Consider the following 20,373-nt stretch of genomic DNA (forward strand, 5'->3'; position numbering starts at 1 on the left):
GAGGATGTCTAAGGGAATAGAGCAGGAGACACAGAGGGCATGAGGAGAGCTGAGCAGAACGCACTAATGGAGATCCGGGTCGGCTTCATCTTAGTCACACTCTTCACCTTTAGCCTGGCACCCACAGGTAAGGCCAAACAGGTTTATACATGTATTTAGGCACCCATAGGTTATTTCAAACAGGTTTATACATGCATTTAGGCACCCACAGGTAAGGCCAAACAGGTTTATAAATGCATTTAGGCACCCACAGGTAAGGCCAAACAGGTTTATACATGTATTTAGGCACCCATAGGTAATTTCAAACAGGTTTATACATGCAAAATAGAAGAAATCCCTTTGCACAGCCAACTTAAAAAGGTGCTGGTGGATTGCAGGTTTTAAAGTTCATATATAAAAAGAGGTGGCCACCACACACTGTTATATTTTTTAGTGATTTAGGGTTATACATGCATTTAGGCACCCACAGGTAAGGCCAAACAAGTTTATACATGTATTTAGGCACCCACAAGTAAGGCCAAACATGTATAAGGCAAAAAATCAATAACCCTCCGCACACTGACACAGACTTTACTCGTTTATTTTAAGTGAACAATGCGTTTTGCGTGTATAGTGTCAGCAGGTTCGCTTAGGTAATAGTTTTAGGTACTTAGGTGTTAGTTAAGTTTATTCATGTATTTGGGCATTGGATTGCATTTGTGATACAGTTACTAGTACTTTACTTTACAAGTACAAGATATGTACAAGTCATAGTACAAGCCTATGTTACAGCAGCTCTTAACACAACCTCTGTGTGTTTTATGGTAATCTTTTGCCTCATTGATAGTGTGTAGCAGTGTTGTATAAAGTACTAGAAAGCAATACTTGAGTAAAAGTACAAGTATCGTACTAGAAAAAGACTTAGATAGAAGTGAAAGTTACCCTTTAGAATATTACTTAAGTAAAAGTCTTAAAGTATCTGATATATACTGTACTTAAGTATCAAAAGTAATTTTCTGATATTTAATGTACTTAAGTATTTGAAGTAAAAGTAAAAAGTAAAAAGCAAGCGGTTTTATTTTAAACTTTTATTGTGAACTTTATTTTGGCTTTCTTATAGTAAAGCATAAAGCATATTCAGGGTTCCCATATCTTCTTAATCTCACTCATCAAATCAAAATCACATTCTTTTCTAGGACTTTTCAGGCACACACACACACACACACACACACACACACACACACACACAGGCCACTTATGTCCAGCAGCTACTAATATGCCAGTCATTAGTTGAAACTGAAAAGGTGTCTGTTCATCTTCAAAAGAAGCTGGTTTTCAAAGTTGCCAGAATTCAGTGCCCGGGAGTTTCAGGCCCAAGACCGGCCCACGTTTTCCATAGTGGTGGAAATTGGATAAATGAAGCAACATTTCAGCTCTTACTATCCTGTAGTTTGTATTAGTACCATGGTTCAACAAATGTGTAAAGGTTATATAATAATTCACTTCAACTGAGAAGTTAACAAAAAACATTCCACTATTCAACAAGTTAACAAAAACAGAAAGAAAGAAAGAAAGAAAATAAGAAAGAAAGAAAGCCTTTGAAATGTAGCCTATCCCACTTCCACAAAGAGGCATATTGAACTAATGTTTAGGCTACATGTTTTTTGCACGGGTAGGCTATATTGTTGTTTGGTGATTTAGCCTACTCCTTTACTACACCCTCTTCTGAGCAAACAAGGCATATAGGTTTATCATGTAGGGTAACTGCTCTTTCTTACATTAAATAACTTTCATTTATCCTCTTTACTTGTCCCTGTAGTCATGGCCTCCTCATCACTAATTTCGGCCTCATAATTTTCGGCCTCTTTTTACCATCTATTCTCCTGACGCTTGTGTCTACTGTAGGGCCGGCTCGGCTATCCGTATCTGAGAAAACTTTTTGGAAAAGACGGGCTATATGGACCCAACCAACTCTTTTTGGGAGGGGAGAACTCCCTTACATAGGCTACAACCCATGCAGAGGCATTGCATTGGTGTCATGAAATAGAGTGCGGAGCGTGCATAATGCAATCTAGGAGCAGTGATTCGCCAAACCTCCCTTATTGCAGTCGCACATATTTCTTCTAATTTGATGTTTTAGTAATGAGTAACGAAGATGCTTAGTGGAAATATAACGGAGTAAAAGTATACATTTTATCTAGGAAATGTAGTGGAGTAAAAGTTGACATAAATTTAAATAGCGAAGTAAAGTACAGATACGTGAAATTTCTACTTAAGTATTTGTACTCCGTTACATTACAACACTGGTGTGTAGTATGTAAGCAGCTCAGTGAAAAAGATGTTTGGAGTATTGAGGAGCATGTCTGCAGCAGGTTCTGTGTCAGAACGCGTGGAGTCACGGGACCTGGCGTGCGTGGTGCGGAATCTGACCCGGTTCTCGTCTCCATGGGTGCGGCCGGTCCGGTTCTGGGAGAGGCCGGTGAAGGTCAATGTGGACATGAGGGTTCTCGCGATACTTAACGTGGTGAGTGTGTGTGTGTGTGTGTGTGTGTGTGTGTGGGGGTGACAGTGTTGGGAGTAATGCATTAAGAAAGTAATGCATTGCTTTTTGATGTAGTAATGTAAGGCATTACCAATACAATTTCAGTAATATTTTACTTGGTACAATTCTCAGTAACTGAAGTTACTTTGCTTTTTAATCCAAAATTGAGAAATGCTCAATTGGCACCAGAGAAGATTATCCAATAATTAAAAAAGTCATCTATGCTGGTCCTGGAATTTGATTGCCTTGTTTAGATGACTGTAGAAAGGGAATTTGAATTATCTCTGCCATTCATAAAACAGATCTAACATGGTTAGGCTATACTTCGCTCTGGAAATTCACAATTACCGTTTAAAAAAAAAAAAAAAAAAAACGGCGACAAAATTGTGAATTTCCAGAGCGTGTTACTCCACACTCGGCAATCGACTCCAACGGACTTTCCACTAAAGACGCCAGCTGCAGCAGCAACATTTCCAGAAAGGTACTGGCTTGATGAAATTCATTCTGGACTCTCTATCCGACCACATAAAGACCTCGGGATACTTCGGTTTGGCTTTAGGGACCCTCTACTCACTACCACATAAGTGTAATGTTGTTTGGAACTGTAGAAGAGGTATAAAAATAGCGTTTGTAGCGGCGAAATGACTTCTGGTCACTTCCAGGCTAACGAGTTTTGACTAAAAACGGTAAAATCGAACTTTCTCAAAACACATCCGAATGACATGATTTTGATGTCAACTCAACGAATGTACTCCCAATCATCCGTAAATTGATCTAAAGTGCATTTTACTCCGGATAATTCCTTTAAGTCTACACCACTGTAAGTGGAAGGAAAGGCAACCAGCAATGATGAGAACCATTTAAAGTCAACATACAATTTCACTATGGCTATATTTTACTATATTAAGTTGTGAGTAACCGTTGGCCTTTGGGGCCTACATTGTTCCATGAGCCATAACTGCAACCATTATATTGTTCTTTTGTTAGCCTTAAGCCTAGCTCAGTCATTATGCCATACCACATCACCTCTTGCCGTGTAATGAGCTCTGAGCTGCATTGAACACATGAAGAAATCCATATTTCCTGTTATTTTGGTGAAAGTAATGTAAACGTAGTGTAATGCCTTACAATTCAAAGACAGTAATATTGTAATGTAACAAATTACTTTGAGAAGACAGTAACAAGTAATAAAGAATGCATTACGCTTTTGAAGTAACTTGCCCAACACTGGTGGGTGAGTGTGTGTGAGTGTGTGTGTGTGTGTGTGTACTGGATGTGGTGGGTTGAGCCTATTAGGGAGAAATACCTCACTGGTGATATTCATTGTAATCTGGTCTTCATCTTCATTAATATAATGCACACCTTACAGAATGAGAAAGAGGAAGAGATAAAGCTGCATGTTATCATCAGTCAGGTAAGGGTTACTGTCCTGTGAATTAGCATCAATCATTAATCTCTGTTGCAAACACCCATCCAAACACACATTTACAACAGTGGATATGAGAATGGAAGAATATGCATACATACAGTATATTCATTATTCTCGGTTCATTGAGGGTAGTCCTCATTTTCAGTGAAGCCGAGATTACAGTAACAATGAAATAACAAAAGATATAGTATAATATATATATATTAAAAAAAAAACGGAGTGTCTATTCGCACCCCTGGTACGAATAGCCTTGGCCACACAACTGGGCTATTCACACCCTGTTACATAACAACAAAAACATGTTGCTCGCGTGCCCAAAAAACATGGCCGACATTCGTTTTTTCGTCAGCAGAAAGTGAAGAATTCTGAACGGTTTCAGCACTAATATCTGTTCAAATTAAAGTTGAGATGGAAAAGTTGTGTTTTATTTTCATAATCTTTGTTCAGTGAACACATACAACCGTCAGTTTGTTAGCTAACAGAAATTGACTGTTCAGGCCTATAAACTCTAAGATTACCTGCAAATCTCAACCTCCATCAAAGTAGATAGTGCAGTGGTCACAGGCAAGGTCTTGCACGCGGGAGACCGGGGTTCGATTCCCGTGTGATGTATTTTGGCGGAGTGAGTGTGCATGTGTACCAACGTCTCTGGAGAGAAGGCGCGCAATTTGAATAAGAAATCGGTTCTCAAACGGATGTTTTGATTGCAACAATTAGCTAGTTAATGCACCAGGGTGTAAATAGCATGCAGTACTATAAACACCTGGGTACGAATAGCATCCACTTCTAACTGTACATTGATGCAAACAGCATACCTTATACAGAGTGATTACACAGCTGAGCTATTCACACTCTGTTATGTAACATCAAAAAAAAACATGTTGCTTGTTTTTAAAAAAAAAATAATATTATTACATTGTGTGATCAATATGGTACTACTAGGTAGGTACTAATAGAACACATTGCTGTGTGCACCGGGGTACGAATAGCATACATTGATATTTGTACCAGACGAGGTACTAATAGAACACATTGCTGTATGCACCGGGGTACGAATAGCATACATTGATATTTGTACCAGACGGGGTACTAATAGGACACATTGCTGTGTGCACCTGGGTACGAATAGCATACATTGATATTTGTACTAGACGGGGTACTAATAGGACACATTGCTGTGTGCACTGGGGTACGAATAGAATTCACTTCTTATTGCACCACGGTACGAATAGCATACACTGCTAATTGTACCAGGGGTGCAAATAGCCTTACCCCCCCAAAAAAAATAAAAATAAATATATATATATATATATACTCTAACTTCAATCAATTCATAATACATAATATTTCAAATGTTAAAATTAGGAGTGCTATGTCTGCCCTTCCTCTGTCCTGATTGGCTGTTGTATCTGTCCATTATGGTCAGGGGTGGAAGGATGAATATGTGTGGTGGAATGCTTCTTCATATGGAGGATTGGAACACATCTCTCTACCCTCGACTCTGATATGGACCCCTGACATCGCCGTCCGGGAGGCGTGAGTGGTGTGTGTGTCTGTGTGTGTGTCTTGGAGAGAGAGAGAGAGAGAGAGTTTGTGTGTATGTATGCAGGGTGTGTGTGCATGCATGCATATATGTGTGTGACCAAAACTGTACTTCTCTGTAGGAATTTCTAAGACTCAAATTCAAATGATACTTTCAAACATTACTTCTACTTCCTTGGGGGATGTTATAGACTGCTTTATGTAACTATATGTGTGTAGACAGATAGATAGATAGATAGATAGATAGATAGATAGATAACCTGTTTGTGTGTGTTTGTGTGTGTGTATGTTTGTGTTCGCATGCATGCGTGTGTGTGTATATATGTCTGTGTGTGTGTGTGTGTGTGTGTGTGTGTACATGTGTACATGTGTGTGTGTGTGTATGTGTGTGTTAGGATCTCTGAGGAAAGGCAGCACACAGACGCCTTTGTGAGAGTGAACAGTAGTGGCTGGGTCAGCAGGGAGGAGGTTGTCATGGTGACCCTGCGCTGTGATCTGGCCATGATGCTCTTCCCCTTCGACACGCAACACTGCAACCTCACCCTCCACTCCCACCTACACACAGGTACGCACACAAACACACACACACATACGCACACAGACACACACACACACACACAGACACACGCCACAGAAATACACTGACACTGATACAAGGCAAAAACACTCACAGTGTGTGTCGGGGGGGGGGCATCTATGTGTGTGTGTGTGTGTATGAGAGTGTGCGTACCTGTGTGTTTGTTGAGTGTGACTGAGTGTGCGGATGTGTGTGTGTGTGTGTGAGGGGGGGTATATCTGTGTGTGTGTGAGTGTGCGTACATGTGTGTTTAAGTGTGTGTGTGTGTGTGTGTGTGTGCGCATGTGTGTGTGTATGTGTGTGTGCGCGCATGTGTATGTGTGTGCAGTTCAGGAACTGGAGCTGTGTTTGGAAAAGTCCAGTGTGCTGAGCAGGACCCTCATTCCCGTCAGCACTCACGGCGAATGGGATCTCACCTCCCACGCACGCGGCGTCACCCTCGGCCAATCCCACGCCGGACGCCCACACTCCCAGCTTACCTTTCAGGTAGCTCTCTGGACAACATGCTCCACACTCACACTCACCTTTCACTGAAACGCCTGAAACACATGATGTGATGGTGGCATATCACAGGTTTTGGAGAGATGTCAGTATCACTGGAGGCTTATTTACTGTATTATCTGCTGCTCTCTCTCTCTCCAATTCAATTAAAAGATGCTTTATTGACATGACACAAAGGTATTTGCATTGCCAAAGCAATCATACAAAAACTCTCACAAAACTCTTTCTCTCTCTCTCGCTCTATCTCTTGCTGTCTATCTTGAATTTCCCCTGGGGATCAATAAAGTATCTATCTATCTATCTATCTATCTATCTATCTATCTATCTCTGCTGTCTGTGCCTCTATTCCTCTCACACCAAGCCTCTTCCTCTCTCTCTCTCTCTCTCTCTATCTATCTATCTATCGATCTGTCTGCCTGCCTAAGTCAACACTCTCCCTCTCTCTCTCCCTCTCTAGCTGGGTCTAAGTCAGCACTCTCTCTCTCTCTCTCCATCTCTAGCTGGGTCTAAGCAAAGTCCTTTTAGACAAGTCCCTCCACTCGGCGGCCATATACCAACGTTTTATGGGCACTCATCGGGCACAGTCTTTGGGTCGAACTGCACGTGTGCAAGGCTTCACGACACCAATCTTGCTCCAGCGGCGAGATCACAACACATGATTGGCACGATGTCTTCACAACACACCATATGATTGGCTCAATGTATTCACATGTCGACGTTTTGCCAAGGAAGGGGTGGGATATGTGTAGACAACGGGCATATTGGCGTGACAAACTAGCCCCATGCATTTCTATGGAGGATTTTTTAAGTGCTGTGTCTCCTCATTAGAAAGTCTCTGGTCTAAGTCACCACTCTCTCTCTCTCTCCCTCTCTAGCTGGGTCTAAGTCAACACTCTCTCCCTCTCTAGCTGGGTCTAAGTCAGCACTCTCTCTCTCTCTCTCTCTCTAGCTGGGCCTAAGCCCCCCCTCCTCTCTCTCTCTCTCTCCCTCTCTAGCTGGGTTTAAGTCACCACTCTCTCTCTCTCTCTCCCTCTCTAGCTGGGTCTAAGTCGCCACTCAATTCAATTCAATTCAATTCAAGAAAGCTTTATTGGCATGAACGTTTCAATAACATTATTGCCAAAGCTCAATTACATGTACACAAAAATATAAATAAAATAATGTTTAACAGAACTGTAAATAAAGTAAGACATAAAAGTTAAGAGACAATTCTAATAATAATAACAATCCTATTATTATGACCGCCGCGCAGCGAAGCGGCGGTCATATAGGTTTAGTCAGAATTTTACTACTACTGTAACATTGTCCCGGGCCTCAGTGACGTGGGATGGTGTGAGGTCACTGAGTCTCAGGACAAGTTGGCTAAGTGGGCTCCTTCCTATGTTTTGCTCTTGGCTTTTCAGGGCTAGATGGTGGAGTGAGTCGGGGTGGCTCATTTTAATGTGTTGCCAGAATTTAAGGGCTCTTTTTTGAATGTTGATTAATAGGGGGTATTGGCCTAATTCTGCCCTGCATGCGTTGTTCGGCGTCCTCCTCTGTAGCCGGAGGATACTTCTGCAGAACTCTCTATGCAGGGCTTCGGTTGGATGTTTATCCCAGCTTGAAAAATCATACCCCAACCCCCATACCTCACAGCCATATAGTGCTATTGGCTCAATTACAGTTTTAAATATTTTAATCCAGATTCTAATTGGTAGTTCCAATTTAATTGATCTTTTGATGGCATAAAATGCTCTTTTTGCCTTTTCTTTTAGTTCCTTCACAGCCAAGCCAAAGTGTCCTGTTGAAGTTAGGGTTATACCTAAATAGGTATAGTTGTTTGTACGATCAATTTTGATGTTGCCTATTTTAAAGTTGTTTGCATTTCCCTGTAGCCTGGAACGTTTTTGGAAGATAAATCTCTCTCTCTCTCTTGCTGGGTCTAAGTCAGCACTCTCTCTCTCTAGCTGGGTCTAAGTCACCACTCTCTCTCTCTCTCTCTAGCTGGGTCTAAGTCGCCACTCTCTGTTCTACGTCTTGAACCTGCTGGTGCCCAGCGCCCTGGTCATGCTGGTGGACCTGGCTGGCTTCTGCATCCCTGTGGACAGTGCCGAGCGGCTTCCCTTCAAGGTGACCCTGTTGCTGGGATACACCGTCTACCTGCTCCTGGCCACCGACCTGCTGCCCCCTTTCAGGGACAGCACGCCCATGCTGGGTGAGAGAGGGAAAGGGTGTGTGTGTGTGTGTTTATTTCCAGGTGTGTATCTGGTGGTGTGTCTGGTGTTCCTGTCCTTGAGCTTGTGTGTGTGTGTGTGTTGTGTGTGTTTATTTTCAGGTGTGTATCTGGTGTTCCTGTCCCTGAGCTTGTGTGTGTGTGTGTGTGTGTGTGTGTGTGTATTTCCAGGTGTGTATCTGGTGGTGTGGCTGGTGTTCCTGTCCCTGAGCTTGTGTGTGTGTGTGTGTGTGTGCGTGTGTATTTCCAGGTGTGTATCTGGTGGTGTGGCTGGTGTTCCTGTCCCTGAGCTTGTGTGTGAGTGTGTGTGTGTGTGCGTGTGTATTTCCAGGTGTGTATCTAGTGGTGTGCCTGGTGTTCCTGTCCCTGAGCTTGTGTGTGTGTGTGTGTGTGTGTGTATTTCCAGGTGTGTATCTGGTGGTGTGGCTGGTGTTCTTGTCCCTGAGCTTGTGTGTGTGTGTGTGTGTGTGTGTGTGTGTGTATTTCCAGGTGTGTATCTGGTGGTGTGTCTGGTGTTCCTGTCCCTGAGCTTGAGTGAGAGTGCGCTGCTGCTTGCTCTGGGTCAGCATGACACTCACACCAGTGACCAGCCCAGTCCACTGTACAGAATGGCCCTGAGGATGAACTTACACCTGCCGCCACCAGAGGGTCGGCAACATGAGTCAAGTAGCAGGCACTTCAAGAGAGGTGAGAACACCACCACAGTAAGGAGTACTCTTCTGGACACTCACAATGTGGCCACATAATTTCCTCATCATTTTGTTTCGTTCGATCCCCTTACTCCAGCTGTCTACTAAAACATTATTCTGTATGGATTATACACCAGACCTATGTACAGTATGCATCTATGTAGGGATATGTATGTATGTATGTGCGCATGTATGTATGCATGTATGTAAATATGTGTGCATGTATGTATGCATGTGTGTATACAGTGTGTATGCGTATGTGTGTATTTATGTATGTGTGTATACAGAATGTATGCATGTACGTATGTGTGTGTGTATTTATAATGTATGTTTGTATGTACTGTATGTATGTATGTATGTATGTATGTGTCTCTATGTGTGTATGTATGTATGTATGTATGTATGTATGTGTCTGCATGTGTGAATGTATGTGTGTATGTATGCATGTATGTATGTGTCTGTATGTTTGTATGTATGTGTCTGTATGTGTGTGTCTGTATGTATGTGTCTGTATTCAATTCAATTTCAATTTATTGTGCTTATAGAGCGCCAAAACATTACACATGTATCATGGTGCTTTACAGAATGTAGGCAATCAGAGAAAAGGAAAGAAAGGAAGAAAATAAGAGAAAGAGAGAGGCCCATGGGTAACAGGGGCGAGGAAAAACTCCCTAGAATTGGAGATACATATAGGAAGAAACATCGAGCAGATCCACGACTCAAGGGCCTGACCCATCTGCCTAGGGTCAATACAGGACAGTAAGGTCTGTATACATGACAAATGCATATGATAGTCGGGTGTAGAGAATAAGACATGGTGTTAAAAAGCACTTGAGCAGAAAGTTACAAGAGGTGGGGTGATTACGTATCTGGTTTGATAATTCATTAATCCTGATTTAGTGACAGAAAGTTCAATAGTCCAGCATTGGATTTGTCCAGGGGAAGGGAGTTGTCATGGGGCATGTGGTGGGTCGGCAGACAGGCCAGGAATCCGGGCAGAATTGTCATAGGCAGGTGATGGGTCGCTAGGCTGTACGGGCCAGGAATCCAGATAGGAGGACAGTAATAGGGCAGTCGAGGATGGGACTTCAGGTGTGTGTGTGCGTCTGCATGTGTGTATGTGTCTGTATGTGTGTGTCTGTTTGTGTGTATGTATGTATGTGTCTGTATGTGTGTATGTATGTATGTATGTATGTGTGTCTGCATGTGTGCATGTATGTGTGCATGTATGTATGTATGTATGTGTGTCTGCATGTGTGAATGTATGTGTGCATGTATGTGTCTGTATTTGTGTGTCTGTATGTGTGTATCTATGTATGTGTCTGTATGTGTGTGTCTGTATGTATGTATGTGTCTGTATGTGTGTGTGTCTGTATGTATGTGTGTATGTATGTATGCATGTGTGTATATATGTATGCATGTATGTATGCATGTGTGTATACAGTGTGTACCCGTATGTGTGTATTTATGTATGTGTGTATACAGAATGTATGCATGTACGTATGTGTGTATGTACTGTATGCATGTATGTATGTGTCTGTATGTATGTATGTATGTATGTGTGAATGTATGTGTGTATGTACGTGTGTATGAACTGTATGTTTCATTCCTGGCAGGTTTACAGCGCTCCTTCAGTGTCGGCGAGGCCTGTGGGCGGGACTGTGTGGTGCGTGCCCTGGGGGAGGAGCTGGAGGACGTGGGCGAGGAGGTGCGGCGTCTGAACGTGCGGCGCAGCGAGCGCAACGACGCGCTCCGTCTGATGGAGGCGCTGGACTCCGTCTGCTTCCGCCTGTACGCAGCAGCGCTGGCCGTGTTCAGTCTGAGCCTGGGGCTTCTGTGGTCCACCAACCACTGACAGGGCTCAGGGCATGGAAAAGTGAATGGATGAGTAAATGACCAGTGAAAAGGATGAATGAATGACCAGTGAAAGAATGACTGAATGAATGACCAGTGAAAGAATGACTGAATGACCAGTGAAAGAAAGAATGAATGACCAGTGAAAGAAAGAATGAATGACCAGTGAAAGAAAGAATGAATGAATTAATGAATAAATGAATGAATGAAAGAATGAATGAGTCACTAGATTAATTATTAAATGAATGGATGGATAAATTAATGAATGCTTAATCAAATCCTTGAATAGGGATACAAATTAACCATAGAATAAATGCATTAATAAAATGTGTGCTAAATGGTTATTGCATGAGTTTTGGTTGATCTATGACTGATGCCACACCATGCCTTATCTTGCTTTGTAAATTAGCCTGTTACCTCTTACTCCAAGACAGAAAGCATTTGTCACCCTCAACTTTCAAAAAGGTGGTTGTTTGCCACGACGCTGATTAAGAAGTTGATTTGTTGAACTGTAGTTAACCTAATTGGAGTTTGTGCTCGTTCACATAAAAGGGGTGGGTTGCAGCGCAAGTCACCACTTTCAATGATGACACGACCACCTTATTTTATGGATGAGGAATGCACAATTATTATAACAAGTTACGAGGAATTAAAACCCACTACAACAAAAATCAAATATGTCGGCAGCAAAGAAAGCAAGGCAAGGCTGTTGGCAATGTATTGAAGATCGGGGTAGGCTAAATGCCTAAAAGTAAAGTTTTATTTCCACATTGTTGGAGCTACATTAGTTTGCTTTCAGTAGTGGTAAGTTAGTTAATAATTTGTTTATTATAATGATTTTGTTCACATTATTCTTTTGCTCATTATTTGTTTAGTTAATTGTTTTGATTTATATGTTTAGTCTTTATTTTTGGTTAGTTTACTATAATATTTGGTTTAGACACCTGGGGGCAGTAGTGGGCACAGGTAAAGGTGAATATAGGTAGGAAGTAGGGGGAGGCCTGTATGCAGGCGGTATACTTCAAAAGTCATCTGCCAAGAAAAAGAAGAAGAAGGTAGTTTGGTCTTTATGTAGCCTTGACCATAGCTATCTAGTAGGCTATGCATGGGTTTCATTAGGTCCCTTTCCACAGGTGTAGCAACTTAAGCACCTTAATTATCAATGCAGACTGCATGGTGCTTGATTAATACACCTGTGGAAAGGGACCTGATGAAACCAGGGGGTCATGATTTGAAGGGTTAGCTTCAGCCACTTAGCATGGCATTTGGCCGCCGACATTTTTGAAAACATGGCATTACATGATTGCAACTTCCGGCACCAGGTTTTACATGCTGATTGGTAGATGACAGCTCATGCACGAGTTTAGTGTTGGGCACGAGCGTCCTCGCGCGTCCACGTTGGTTTGCATTTCTGGAAGACGACAAATAAATAACTACCTACTTGGATTAAGCTACTGATACTTGTTTTAGTGCCTACATGGTTTAGGCTGTATTATACCGGACTTTGTGGTTAAAAGAAAAATTAAATGTTGTCATATCAGGATATTATTTGCCTTATGTGTGGGTTGACAAGGTAACTGACTATGACCATACATTTTAGCAGATGCATAGCAATGACCTATATCCAATTATTAGCCTACTCATTGCGTTGTGTATGAAAACTATTTTAAAACGTAGACTGTAGTCCATGACAACGCAACGTCTGGATCATGTAACCTGTCTCCCCAAGTGATTTAAAAGGAAACAAATGTCAATTACTTATTTAGGTTGCTTTCTTGCAACACTGACATGATTAGGCTATGCATTTGATTTAAATGGCCAGGCTTCCAGTCGAGGCAAAAGCCAAATATCAACAACAGTTGCAGACTCTTGAAATGCCTGCTCGAACCACAATACCCGAGGGATGTGCGCTTCTTTTAAAGGAGAATTCCGGTGTGATATTGACCTAAAGTGTGTTGAAACATGATACCGAGTGTGAACGTATGTCTCATAGCCCATCTCGGCTTGTCCCCTGCACTCCAAAATCTGGCGCTAGTTAGCCGATGCTACCAACAGCTTTTTCAGTTGTGGTGCTTCGGCATCGGGCTAGCCATGCAAATAAATCACTGTTTTACACCATTTACGAGGCTCAATGTATCTCCACACTTCATTGGTAGACTACCGAAGGCCCTGACATTTAAAACGAGACATTGAGAACTTTTAAAAAGCACTGGTAGTTTACTTACAAGACGATTTATACAGACAGTATCTTCACGAAGTTTAGCGTTTGCAGCCATCTTGAATTTAGTCACGATAAGTAGAGCGACGAGTAAGAATGAACAGGTATGATAAGGGATCAGATTCCAAAAATAATTCCGTGGAAATGCATGGATTCCAGTTGCTGCTACTGGAAGAAACTGGAATCCATGCATTTCCACTGAATTATTTTTGGAATCTGATCCCTTATCATACCTGTTCATTCTTACTCGTCACTCGACTTATCGTGACTAAATTCAAGATGGCTGCAAACGCTAAACTTCGTGAAGATACTGTCTGTATAAATCGTCTTGTAAGTAAACTACCAGTGCTTTTTAAAAGTTCTCAATGTCTCGTTTTAAATGTCAGGGCCTTCGGTAGTCTACCAATGAAGTGTGGAGATACATTGAGCCTCTTAAATGGTGTAAAACAGTGATTTATTTGCATGGCTAGCCCGATGCCGAAGCACCACAACTGAAAAAGCTGTTGGTAGCATCGGCTAACTAGCGCCAGATTTTGGAGTGCAGGGGACAAGCCGAGATGGGCTATGAGACATACGTTCACACTCGGTATCATGTTTCAACACACTTTAGGTCAATATCACACCGGAATTCTCCTTTAACTTGGTTTTGTTTCATTTTGTCTGCCTGAAAATGTAGCCTAGGTTTAACAAGCTTCAAATTCACTCAATATTGATTCGCATTGTTTATTATCACATATGAACATCACATTAAATAACCTAGGACTTCAGAGACAGGGCAAACTTCTACCACCATTCCCAAAATCTTATCCCAACCAATGAAATAAATTTGCGCTTATAACAAGGTGAAGTGAAGCGCGTTCCCGAACAAATTATTTTCCTCTGAGGGAATGTCCAATCTTCATCAACGACATACCGTTGTACCTGAAGTTGTCTCTGTCTGTAACGTGGAATCTAATAGGCTAATTCTAGCTGGTGCCGGAAACGAACACCCATGAAACGCCATTTTCATAAAGATGGCTGCGGTCAATTTCAAACTTTTTTGGCTGAAGTAGCTAGCCTAGCATGGGCCATTGAAATGAATGGGGGCGGGACTTAGTCACTCTCTCAGTTATATATAATACCTCCATGGATGAAACCCATGAATAGCCATCTATAGCCATCTAGTAGGCTAGTCCTGAATAATATGCACATGAAATGACACGTATTAAACTCACCTCAACATGTCTTTTGCAATCATTTAACCCGCCATGGACAATGCTAAAGTCACTGTTACAAACAGTGCAGAATGCAAGACTATCGTTATTTTGAACTCTTATGACAAGGGTACACTTTCGTGTATTCTGATGTGAAATGGGTCTTAAATGTTCCTTTTTGGGGGGCACTTTGCCTCTGCCATGACGCTCTTGTTCCTACTGAACTGAACTGAAACAGGCCAATCAGGATGCTCTCTGTCTTGAAAAAGGCACCCATGCACTACCTCGCTCTCTTTCTCTCTCTCCATCCCCGTCGTGTGCGCGCTACACTCAGATGCACACACGATTTGAAGTTTCGGTGTTGTGTGCGCGCTCTTGCTCGCTAGCTCTAGATTCCGGGAGATTTTATCTATTGCGGGCATCAGGGAGCCGTTATCACTCCCTGAACTTCCGGGAGACTTGGGATGTCTGGCGGGAGGCTAAATCATCAGCTGAACTCATCTGCAAAAGAAGGGGGCGGTTACGTTAACTCCACAGTCTAGCCAGTTAACATGAAAGCCAGTTACCGTATAACACCGGTAAGAAGGATCCTTAATGCCTCAGTCATCGAATGCCAACGTTTTCTTTGTGGATTATATTTGCACTGGACGTGAATCAGGCTGTTTTCTGGGATTTCCTTTTCGTTGGACTTTTGTCGAGGAGTTTGAATTTGTTTTCTGTTGAGGGACTGTGAGAGCGCAAGTGCGTGCATGGACACTTTGGGTGCGCTCCCTGTGGTATGAACTGTGAGGAAATAAGTGTTTATTTGTTTTCAAACGTACTTGTGCTTAAAATGGGCGTAGGTTTAGGGTGGAACGCTGGGGACTAGTCCCAATCAATATTTTTAGATGACAAAACTGTCCCCACCATTATTTTAGCGAACTCATTTGTGCTGCTATTTGGATCATTCCGACCATGGAGGTATTATATGATTCCGACGGCCAGTACCATGGCCAGGACGACAGTACAAGACACCCCGTCATTTGATTGGCTGAAAAACCGAGGGGGAGGGGTTATCTGAGCTACACGCAGGGAGATTGTCGAAGCACAGGCTTAGGCTTGCAGACAAGAGAGAGCGGGTGTGTCGAGGACAACGGTAAGTCACCAGGGCTGTCTGCCAATACCCCATGAAAGGCCAGAGTAAAACATTGTAATATTCCTTTTACCCTTCAGCATGTACATGTTTGCCACTTTTTGTGCTTTGTAGATCAGCTATGCCACCCAAGTAGAAGAAAGGGGACATACAAAGCATTTTTATTATGCATGGTCTAAGTACGCAAAATAACTAGCCACACAAACTGGCAACTAGGCTACAACTGGTGACCAGGCTTTCAAATGCAGATTCTACTGTGAAAAATAGCATTAACTATTAGGATATTACCCAGGATATTGTCAAAACTAAACCTAGCTTCTGTAATCTTTCAATCAAGGTTAGGAGTCATATTGAATAGGGGTGTGCCGCACGGAATCGCATGCACAGTATATAAGTTACCATGTCACTGACTGTTAATTAGGCTACCAATTTTGCAGGTGCAATAAACAATTGATCCGATAAATTTTCCTGCTCCTGTATTCTGTTTAGGAGCTAGCTTCTGTGTTTGGGTGGCTTGCAGGCAGTTTGGTTTGGCCTTGCTGGAGCTAGGATTACTGCTTGGGTCTCTTGCATCGTTTTACTACAAGGTAAGCTTTCTCTTAAATTCACACAGGGTTTGATGCGGTGTGTGTGTCTGCGGTTGAGGTGCATGCTTGCGTGTGTTTGCCTGCGGTTGGGGTGCATGTGTGTGTGTGTGTGTGGGCTTTGGAATCTTGTGGTTGTGTGTATCTTGCAGTGGACCATTGGGGCAGTATGCAGGGACCTCCCGCCTAGTACTAAGTGGAAGGCCCAGGTCTCTGCCTGCATAAAAGCTAAGTGTCCTACACATTATTGTATGCTATGTCCAGCTAGCCATTTTGTGACCTCCCTGACCTCACTAACCATTGTTGCCCTTCTCTCTCTCTCTCTCTTGGTGTGTGTGGAAGACAGGAGCTGTTTGACCTGCAGTGAGTCGGTGGTGCAGCCCTTCCCTCACTGGTCCTTTATTTTGTGCACATCCAGGGTTTTGCTTTCTTTTCTTTTGTATTTTGATCTTGCTGTGTTCACGTGTGGTGTGGTTTTGGACCCGTCCCCCTCCTCTTCAGTTTACCCCTGCCGTGGTAAGCTACAGCCCTGTTTCTCCCCACACTACCCAGCTGAGTAGTCTCTCCGGGCCCTGCGTCCCCATGGTCCACACATATTATAACATATTATAACTGCTCATATCCGCTTGCATTTTAAGAAGTGATAACTCTGTTGGTACCTTGTCAATCTCTTAATAAAAAATGTTTTTTTGTAAACCACGTCTTCAGTCTCTTGATGTATGTGAACCCGTGTCATTGGTTGAGAGTAACCTCCCTTTAACAACTAAACTTCTTGGGGCGCAATCCCCTAGATGGCGTAGTCGTCTAGAATCAATAACCCCTCAGCTCTGCCACATTTGCATTATGCAATATTGTTTTCCACTAGCCTAAAACCATGAGACTAAAAGCTAATTGCATTCACGTTCTTCTTAAAGTGACCGGCACCCAATTAGACTTACACACCACAAATGTGATGATATTAAAGACAAGTGTAGCCTAATAATTTAAATATCAATATGATGCATTACTAAATATGTTTAGCTATTAGTAATTATGCAGATCATAATATACTATAAATAATTAACAAAATATATTAAGTTTATATGAATTCCAAAATATGAAATAGAAACCTATGAACCATCACTTTCTGTGTGTGTGTGGAGGGTCAATCAAATTCTATGACCGCCACTGATGTGAATGATAACACAATATTCAATATTACTGATGGCGTCAAGGTGGTGGTATTGGTATTGAAACAATACTTTTGGTATCATGACAACAGGAGTTGGGGATGTGTCCCCACAGCTGAGACCAAACCTACGCCCTTGATAAAAACTACCTGTTAACTCTATTTGAGGTGTCTTTCTCTATGTCAGTGAAAGAAACATTATGATTTATCTTTATTTAAAACTGTCCCCACCATTATTTTAGCGAACTCATTTGTGCTGCTATTTGGATCATTCCGACCATGGAGGTATTATATGATTCCGACGGCCAGTACCATGGCCAGGACGACAGTACAAGACACCCCGTCATTTGATTGGCTGAAAAACCGAGGGGGAGGGGTTATCTGAGCTACACGCAGGGAGATTGTCAAAGCACAGGCTTGCAGACAAGAGAGAGCGGGTGTGTCGAGGACAATGGTAAGTCACCAGGGCTGTCTGCCAATATATACCCCATGAAAGGCCAGAGTAAAACATTGTAATATTCCTTTTACCCTTCAGCATGTACATGTTTGCCCCTTTTTGTGCTTTGTAGATCAGCTATGCCACCCAAGTAGAAGAAAGGGGACATACAAAGCATTTTTATTATGCATGGTCTAAGTACGCAAAATAACTAGCCACACAAACTGGCAACTAGGCTACAACTGGTGACCAGGCTTTCAAATGCAGATTCTACTGTGAAAAATAGCATTAACTATTAGGATATTACCCAGGATATTGTCAAAGCTAAACCTAGCTTCTGTAATCTTTCAATCAAGGTTAGGAGTCATATTGAATAGGGGTGCGCCACACGGAATCGCATGCACAGTATATAAGTTACCATGTCACTGACTGTTAATTAGGCTACCAATTTTGCAGGTGCGATAAACAATTGATCCGAGAAATTTTCCTGCTCCTGTATTCTGTTTAGGAGCTAGCTTCTGTGTTTGGGTGGCTTGCAGGCAGTTTGGTTTGGCCTTGCTGGAGCTAGGATTACTGCTTGGGTCTCTTGCATTTTTTTACTACAAGGTAAGCTTTCTCTTAAATTCACACGGGGTTTGATGCGGTGTGTGTGTCTGCGGTTGAGGTGCATGCTTACGTGTGTTTGCCTGCGGTTGGGGTGCATGTGTGTGTGTGTGTGTGGGCTTTGGAATCTTGTAGTTGTGTGTATCTTGCAGTGGACCATTGGGGCAGTATGCAGGGACCTCCCGCCTAGTACTAAGTGGAAGGCCCAGGTCTCTGCCTGCATAAAAGCTAAGTGTCCTACACATTATTGTATGCTATGTCCAGCTAGCCATTTTGTGACCTCCCTGACCTCACTAACCATTGTTGCCCTTCTCTCTCTCTCTCTCTTGGTGTGTGTGGAAGACAGGAGCTGTTTGACCTGCAGTGAGTCGGTGGTGCAGCCCTTCCCTCACTGGTCCTCTATTTTGTGCACATCCAGGGTTTTGCTTTCTTTTCTTTTGTATTTTGATCTTGCTGTGTTCACGTGTGGTGTGGTTTTGGACCCGTCCCCCTCCTCTTCAGTTTACCCCTGCCGTGGTAAGCTACAGCCCTGTTTCTCCCCACACTACCCAGCTGAGTAGTCTCTCCGGGCCCTGCGCCCCCATGGTCCACACATATTATAACATATTATAACTGCTCATATCCGCTTGCATTTTAAGGAGTGATCACTCTGTTGGTACCTTGTCAATCTCTTAATAAAAAATGTTTTTTTGTAAACCACGTCTTCAGTCTCTTGATGTATGCGAACCCGTGTCATTGGTTGAGAGTAACCTCCCTTTAAAACTAAACTTCTTGGGGCGCAATCCCCTAGATGGCGTAGTCGTCTAGAATCAATAACCCCTCAGCTCTGCCACATTTGTATTATGCAATATTGTTTTCCACTAGCCTAAAACCATGAGACTAAAAGCTAATTGCATTCACGTTCTTCTTAAAGTGACCGGCACCCAATTAGACTTACACACCACAAATGTGATGATATTAAAGACAAGTGTAGCCTAATAATTTAAATATCAATATGATGCATTACTAAATATGTTTAGCTATTAGTAATTATGCAGATCATAATATACTATAAATAATTAACAAAATATATTAAGTTTATATGAATTCCAAAATATGAAATAGAAACCTATGAACCATCACTTTCTGTGTGTGTGTGGAGGGTCAATCAAATTCTATGACCGCCACTGATGTGAATGATAACACAATATTCAATATTACTGATGGCGTCAAGGTGGTGGTATTGGTATTGAAACAATACTTTTGGTATCATGACAACAGGAGTTGGGGATGTGTCCCCACAGCTGAGACCAAACCTACGCCCTTGATAAAAACTACCTGTTAACTCTATTTGAGGTGTCTTTCTCTATGTCAGTGAAAGAAACATTATGATTTATCTAGAGCCTCTAAAAGTCTGATTGACACAACAACAGTACACAAAATTGTCCAGGGGGTGACACCCATCCCCGATGAGTTTTAGGCTAAGCCCCGAATGTGTTTCAACTCGGTGACGCCCTTGATCAGAAGCATAACTAAAACCTTTTTTTTTTGTCTTGTTTTTTTTTGGGGGGGGGCTGGCGGGGGTTGCAGTATCTGTCCCCCAAATATTGGACACACAGCAACGCCCCTGCCCCTGCTTCCCTCTCCTCAGCTGATTTCCCCCTCTGCCATTGCCATGGAGATGACGTCATATTGCAGCACTGGGCAGGGCATGCCGCGTCAGGACCGACTGTCG

At 42.5% G+C, this 20,373-nt stretch overlaps 1 protein-coding gene across 1 annotated transcript; it reads left to right on the forward strand.

Moving 5' to 3' along the window:
* Positions 1 to 11,618, forward strand: LOC143118135 (5-hydroxytryptamine receptor 3A-like). Its single transcript, XM_076279311.1, has 9 exons — positions 1 to 127; positions 2,352 to 2,503; positions 3,891 to 3,935; positions 5,377 to 5,486; positions 5,888 to 6,057; positions 6,398 to 6,555; positions 8,554 to 8,764; positions 9,272 to 9,469; positions 11,088 to 11,618. Exons 1-9 carry the CDS (start codon positions 40 to 42, stop codon positions 11,324 to 11,326), a joined length of 1,371 nt encoding a protein of 456 aa, XP_076135426.1. The 5' UTR covers positions 1 to 39; the 3' UTR covers positions 11,327 to 11,618.
* Positions 11,619 to 20,373: the final 8,755 nt, after the last annotated feature.

Source organism: Alosa pseudoharengus, unplaced genomic scaffold, assembly GCF_046254945.1.
Source record: "Alosa pseudoharengus isolate Yale_2024_CS ecotype anadromous, Long Island Sound unplaced genomic scaffold, YU_APseudo_1.1 YU_APseudo_1.1_scf_1, whole genome shotgun sequence".
NCBI classification, from domain to species: domain Eukaryota; kingdom Metazoa; phylum Chordata; class Actinopteri; order Clupeiformes; family Clupeidae; genus Alosa; species Alosa pseudoharengus.